At 32.8% G+C, this 7072-nt stretch overlaps 1 protein-coding gene across 1 annotated transcript; it reads right to left on the minus strand.

Moving 5' to 3' along the window:
• Positions 1–3437: 3437 nt before the first annotated feature.
• On the minus strand, positions 3438–7072 carry LOC132635059 (non-specific lipid transfer protein GPI-anchored 7-like). The gene is made up of 3 exons (XM_060351277.1): positions 6637–7072; positions 5618–5659; positions 3438–3706 (listed from the first exon to the last, which is right to left on the minus strand). The coding sequence occupies exons 1-3, from the start codon at positions 6941–6943 to the stop codon at positions 3618–3620; spliced, it is 438 nt and encodes a 145-aa protein (XP_060207260.1). The 5' UTR covers positions 6944–7072; the 3' UTR covers positions 3438–3617.

Raw genomic sequence — 7072 nt, forward strand, 5'->3', positions numbered from 1 at the left:
TGTTTGATTGAGAAAATAGTGCATTTAATATCGTTTACATCTATTTTACAAGTTTTATGTGATTTAGAAGTGATCGGAAGAAACCAAGTGAAAATAAAGTAAAAAAGAGGCCAAATTGGACAGAAACTGTCAAGTTTTGCAAAACTGTCAAAACTGGACAGTTTTGCCAAAACGGGACAGATTTGCAAATCTGAAAACTTGGGGCTTATTTTGTTATTTTTGGAATTGGAAAAAGTTGGGAACTATAAAAGGAAGACAAGGGAGCAATTATATTCATCTTTGGCCATTTCATACAAGCTTGGAAAGCTAGGGTTTCATCTACACCATTGGAGGAGAAGATTGGAGCACTATAATGAGATATTTCTTAAACCTTTCTTCAATTCTTTGTTTTGTATTAAATATTTAAGTGTGTAGTATTTTCTTCTTTCACTTGAATCTTGTTTATGATATTATTCATTATCAAGTGTTGGACTAAATCTCTTGTTATGCTTATGCACTACAAAAAATGAGTAATTTGTGGAGATTGAAAGTTACAATTTGCAGGGGTTTTAGCCTCCTTAAGCAAATTAGCGGAGGCTAAAACCCCTGCGAATTGCAACTTTTAACTTCCGCAAATTACTCCTTTTTTTTGTAGTGATGTATTGAATGATTTTTATTTCTAATGAAGTGGTCTTTGTTTCTTTAATTAATCTCGTTTTGGATTCTTATGGGAGTAGCTAACCCTAAGACTTGCCCATTTACTTTGATTAAGATCGGAAGAGGAAATCTAGGTTGGGAAAGATTAATTAACAAGAATTTGGGTCATTAAACTCATCTAATAACTTAAGCTCGGAAGAGGATAGTTACTTGAGGTTAAATTGATTGTGCCTAATATCACACTCTAAGGCTTGAAAAAGCTTAGAGTGAAATTCATTGATTTGGTTGGAAGACTTTCAATGATATTTTAGAAATCATTATCTATTAACATTAACCCGCTCTTAGTTGTAAAATCGTGAAATACATTGGATCGTTACTTGAGCATAATTTCCTTTGTATCCAAACTTGTGGTCATTGATCATTTTACCCGCTTTCTAGTTAGTTTTATCTTTGTTAGTTTTTTAAATCAAAAATCAAATATTGAAAAAGTGTTTGGCTTAGCTTAGTTGGTGATAATTCCTTACTTGTTTAAATCGCCTAATATATTGTTCCCTGTGGGATCGACCCCGACACATAGTTGGATAAATTATATTGCGACGACCGCGTACATTTTCTCTTTGAGGAGTGGATTTGGACGTTATCAAGAAGCATACCCTAAAGGCATTCTCTGATGTATATGGGTGGAATGGAGATCTTAATGATGACGTTTAAATACAAGGGGAAAGGACACAAATAGCTGCTGGGCCATAAATAATCCCATGCGCTGGTCCATCTATTCCCAAACCCAAAAATCAGCCCATAAACTACTCCCATCAGATAGCCAAAATCTGTAGCAAGGATTTTGTGGCGACTAAAAGTCGCCACAAAAGACTTAAAAAGTTGCCACTAAAGGCTGGGTGGTCCAACAGCCCCATCGTTTTTTTAAAAAATAAATTAAAAAAATCAGACTTTTTATGGCGACTTAAAGGGCTGTCAGAAAAATCAAGCTTTTTAGTGGCAATTAAAAAAGTCTCCACTAAAGGTTAAACATCCCAAAACATGTATAATACGTGTATATTTAGTAAGAAATATCCCAAAAAACTCTGAGGCGATTTTTGTATATAATATGTATTGTTTGTGTATAAAAATATGTATCAGTACTTATCTGTAAAGTATAGAAACTATATAAAATATGAATCACTAAGGTATGTATCATTTTTGTATATAATATGTATCATTTGTGTATATAATGTGTATTATAGAATAGAAAATTGTATCATTTTTGTATATAATATGTATCATTTTTGTATAGAAAGTGTATATATAATTCCAACATTTGTATATAAACTATATCAGTCTTGTATAGAAAGTGTGTCATACGTATAAAAAATGTATCATAGAAACCGTATCATTGTGGTATATAATATGTATCACTATTGTATATGTTAAAAATAAATATCATATCATTATTGTATAATATGTGTATAATAAATGTATAATTAACGTATAATTTATTTATAATAAATGTATGATTAATTCTTAAAATTAGAATTAGATTGAACTAGAATAGTACCAAAAAAAAAAAGCGTTAAAATTATACAAAATGGTTACAAATTTTCGTGAAGAACTTGGGATAACAAGGATATTTAGTTGCTACTCATTATTCAGATTGAATATTTAATAATTTTCGTAAGGATAATGCAAACATCAAATATAATTTTAAGTAAATGACAGACTTGTGCACAAAGCATTCCAAGAAGTGTGATGTATCAAATATAATTTTAGGTAATAATAAAAAAATAACTTACTGATAATGATGATTTTCCTATCATTATTTAAAAATAGAAAAAAAAAATTACGGAGCAAAGATTGAGCCTTAGTTTTGAATGGGTGTTTTTCCAAAATTTAGCTAGGTGTTCTCACTGAAAACCTAAGATATATGAAAACAAAGAAGAATGATTCAAAACACTAAAAGGGCTTGCTTTCTTTCTTAAAATGTACTCTAAAAAAAAATATATAACATTTCCCAATAATATCTCTCCCGTTTAATATAGTTTCAAGGTATACATACTAACTAAGACACTTCTATTTTTTCTTTAAATACTGGATACATATTAGTTGAGGCACCATAAGGTGCTTAGGAATAGAATGGGCATTAAGTACGAAGTATGGAGTTGCATTGCACATTAGACATAATAAACCAACAGATATAGCAAGTTTATAAGTTTAACCGACTACTCCTTTTTCCAGGAAATAACTTCAAAGAAAATCTTAACCGGCTTGTTTATTTTCATGATGAAATTTGCCTGTTCTCTCACAATTGATAAAGGCATCTGAAGCATGAGAACGAGGCGAGAAGCATTACGAATCTCTTATGACGAAACTAGTTATACATATATAGTCATTTAGATGAGGACATAAGTGTTAGGGTCAACCTGAACGAGTTCAGAGCCGGATTCAGAATTTTGAGTTTATGAATTTTAATGTCTAGAAAATGCAGCAGGTTCTGGTAAGCAAATTTCTTAACAAAAATACAGAATTTGGCCTGGTCAAAGCTATTGAGTTCTGCCAAACTAGTAGTTAGAATTCTAGTTCCGCTCCTGCACGATTAAAACGAAGATGCATAGATGAGGCTTTCAAAGAGTAATAGCTCATGATGTTAAATCTTTCTTTGGTACATTTTGTGTTTACATGTTCTTGTTGTCTAGTGCCAAGAATGATATGACTAGAAAAGAAAAGGCCCTTTCTCATATTAATTAAAAACCTGCCACATTTCGCTTAACAAAACCCCACGAATACACCAAGATCATGCAAATACAAAGTATGCAAATCGTGAAACATTAAAATATCTCCTCCAACTCATACATCAATTTATTTCATCTCAGCATATAATACAATGCAAACTTCACAGAATACAAGTGATAAATTCATGAAATGCAATCTGCCAATTCCCTAAATGATACTGAAGTAAAGAAATTCATCAACATTTCCCCAACACTTAACTAAGCAAGCACAAAAGAAGCAAAGAGCACGAGTAAGCTTGACATTCCAGTCCATGCGACCCTGCTCACTCCACTTTTATCTTTCGCAGCTGGTGTCATGTAAAAAATTCATCACGAGGACAATATTGTGAGCAAGAACGCAATGCAAATTAATGCTATCTTGAAGCTACATTTGACTAGGAGATTAATTCTAAATGAGGAAAGAGATGGATTCATATAATTTAGACATAGACACTTCTGTGCTCCATTTGGCTAACCCTCCTGTCCAGTTTGGTGACTAGAAGTGCCTAAACAGGGTACCTTCCAGACATTACTTGTAAATTTATTGTGATCATAAGTTGAGAAGCATAACAAATTTGCACATTTCACTTTTAACTGTATCAAAATTCTCGGAGTACCTAGGGCATACAACTTTAAACGGGGTAAAATATTATTTGGCGGAAGTTGTAATAATAAAGATTGTCATCCTCTATCCCCATTCTTCTTTTCTTTCCCAGCCGTAGAAAAACATTCAATTAGCATGACTCGACGTGGAAAACAGAAGAAAAGGAAACTTGCTCTAGAAAGACAATGCGACCAGATGCGACCAGTGGGTAGGGCATAGAAAAGACTATGAGCCCGTTTGGATTGGCTTATAAGTTGCTTATAAGCTGTTTTCAGCTTTTTTGAGTGTTTGGCTGGCCAGCTTAAAGTCATTTTGTGCTTAAAATAAGCTCAAAAAAATAATTGGGTCCATTTGACTTAGCTTATCTAAAACAGCTTATAAGCCAAAAAAAAATAAGTTAGACTACCCCAACTTTTTTTTTTAGCTTATAAGCTGTTTGCAGCTTATAGGCATAAGCCCATCCAAACAGGCTCATAAAAACTTAATCCATAGCTATGCAGAAAGCTGAAAAGCAACATCCACGATAAACTGCTGTGTAATACCAGTGGCTTATTGGATAAGAAGAACAATCTTCTAAAGATTGAGAAGCATAGCTCCCTTAATAATCAGGTGAAATCAGAACAGTTTCATTTCCACCACAAATGACTTTATTTCCATTTCAACTCGTTCTTTTATGATACAGCTTGACTCCCTCAAATCAAGCTTCTCAAAGGTCAAAAGTTTTGGCCGAAGATCTAAGATTTAATTGAGCACCGCTAAGAAATAGGACGGACTTCAGCTAAGTACTCCTAAAATCAATTAACGATTGTGTCCGGGGACAAAATGTAAAAGTATTTTGCAACTGTAGAGAAACTTGATTAAAACAGGAAGAACGGGAACTTTGAAAGAAAAAGCAACAGAACACTTATTTGTACGAATTTAATTTCTCACCAGACATCATTCACTATTTTGTGTTTCTTTTATCCTCCAAGCCTCTAAGGAGCAAACGAAGAGAGACAATTCTAAAAAGCTTTATGTCTCTGATATTAAATTTCACATCCGAGAAAATCTCATTTCGGCACAGAATTAACAAAACACGTTGAGTGCATCGATAAGTCCAACATAAACATTCTTGCCGCACCACAAATTTACGGTACATCACAATCTACTCACATTCTCGTTTTGCAAAAGGTACACAATATTATGTTTTGTCTCATTTCAAAGATCTTATACGATAAGTCACTCCCTGTAAACTGCAAACTTATTTAATAGTTGGAACAAGTCAAGGTATATAACTTTCCTGTAAAATTTCAAAATTGGGGGCTCTGAGTTATTGAACAAGAACAACTATATCAAGTCAACCTTTGAATTTGTAATCTTGCTTTAACTTAAATATAACAAAGGCTGGCCCATAAAAGCAGAAATAAACTTAAATTTTCAACTTCTTTATCAGATATACCATAGTGGAGCAAATAAACATAAGTACAAACACCTATGTATCACAATTCAGTAAATTTAAAGGAACAAGGTGCAATAATTAACAAAAATAAAATCAAATTGATGCATACTCCCAGATTTTTAATTAATTTACCAATATTAATTCAGTGGAAACAATGAGCAATTCAATCTCAGTTACCTGGTGTTGTCTTTGAAGGAGAATCTGAACTTGGAGCAGCCGCTGCAGACAAAAACAAAACAAAAAAATAAAAAATTAATGCTAAATCCAAAATGACAGCTACAAACAAAAATATTTAAGCCCCAATTAGTTTTCAAAGAAAATTCTGTCCATTTCCCAAAATTATTTTTCCAATCATCACTCAATTAATAGTTATTATCTCATAGAAAATTACTTTTTTGTTAAAAAAATTGTAACCAAAAAGAAGAATGACTTTATGAGATGCTCCCTCCGTGAAATGTTTGACTGAACACGAAATTTAAGAAATAAAATAAATTTTTTAAAATTTATGATCTAAAATAAATCAAAAAATTTGTTTGGCTACAAATCATTTCTGTCTTGTTAAAGGTAAAAGAGTAAATTTAAAGTAGAATTATTATATTACAAGTAGAAAGGTAATAGCTATAAACTGACACTAAGGGGTCGTTTGGTGCATGGTATAAGCTGGATATCCTAGCACTAATTTACTAAGGGGTCGTTTGGTGCCTGATATAGGCTGGATATTGCAGCACTAATTTTTTATACTATATTTGGTGGAAGGGGATAAATTTATACCTCGTACCAAATACGATACAAAATAAAGCCTTATCCTAAGGGATATCTCACCTTATCTCACTTATGTTGGGATTATTTAATCTCATATGGGAGATGGGATAAAATAATCCCAAGAAGTGAGATAAATTAGTCCTGGATTATAATCCCGAGATAATTTTGGATAACTACCAAACGACGAGTAATAATACCCCTTTTCCCTGGAAAAAAAAAAAAGAAAAAGATGAAGACAGAACAAAAAATGAAGAATATCAGATTTGAAGTAGAGATTTTGCTTCAATCAAAGTCAACTAATTAAAACCCAATTCAAATCACAAAGAAGTGTTTGGAGGAAATCGTGTTTCTTTGTTTGGTTTGATTTTTTGCTTCCTACGGAAAAGGTATTCTGTTACCTTTTCTAATATTATTTCAACTGATAAAAACTGTACCTTTACAAGCGGTAACATCGCCAGGGATATTACAGTATTTAGGAAGACCAATAGCAAGAGTAACATTAATACCAAGACTAGGTAACAAAGTGGGATTTTTATAAAGTTTGCAAAGACAAGCAAGATCTGTAGTTACAGCTTCTCTAAGTGGGTCACAACAAGATGCTGGTGGTTTTGGTTTTGTTGAGTTAAGGTAAGGTGCACATGGAACTAACTTTGAAGCACATTCTGGCTGTTGGGCGGTTGTGGTGGTTGCTGATAGTAGCGCCACCGTGATTGTCACCGTGATCAGAAAGGACTGTTTCATGTTTCTTTGTTTGGTTTGATTGTTTTGCTTCCTACGGAAAAGGCGTTCTGTTACCTATTTCTATTCTAGACTAGACTAGATGACTTGCAGTAGCGCTGTTGAGACAACCACATGCCACATTTATATTAG

The sequence above is a fragment of the Lycium barbarum genome, chromosome 4 (assembly GCF_019175385.1).
Source record: "Lycium barbarum isolate Lr01 chromosome 4, ASM1917538v2, whole genome shotgun sequence".
In the NCBI taxonomy this organism is placed as follows: Eukaryota; Viridiplantae; Streptophyta; class Magnoliopsida; order Solanales; family Solanaceae; genus Lycium; species Lycium barbarum.

Coding starts and splice junctions, on each gene's coding strand:
- LOC132635059 (XM_060351277.1), bottom strand. CDS start 6,943: ATGAAACAGTCCTTTCTGATCACGGTGACAATCACGGTGGCGCTACTA. Junction 5,660..6,636: donor CGATGTTACCGCTTGTAAAG/GTACAGTTTTTA, acceptor TTTTGTCTGCAG/CGGCTGCTCCAAGTTCAGAT. Junction 3,707..5,617: donor TCCTTCAAAGACAACACCAG/GTAACTGAGATT, acceptor ACATGACACCAG/CTGCGAAAGATAAAAGTGGA.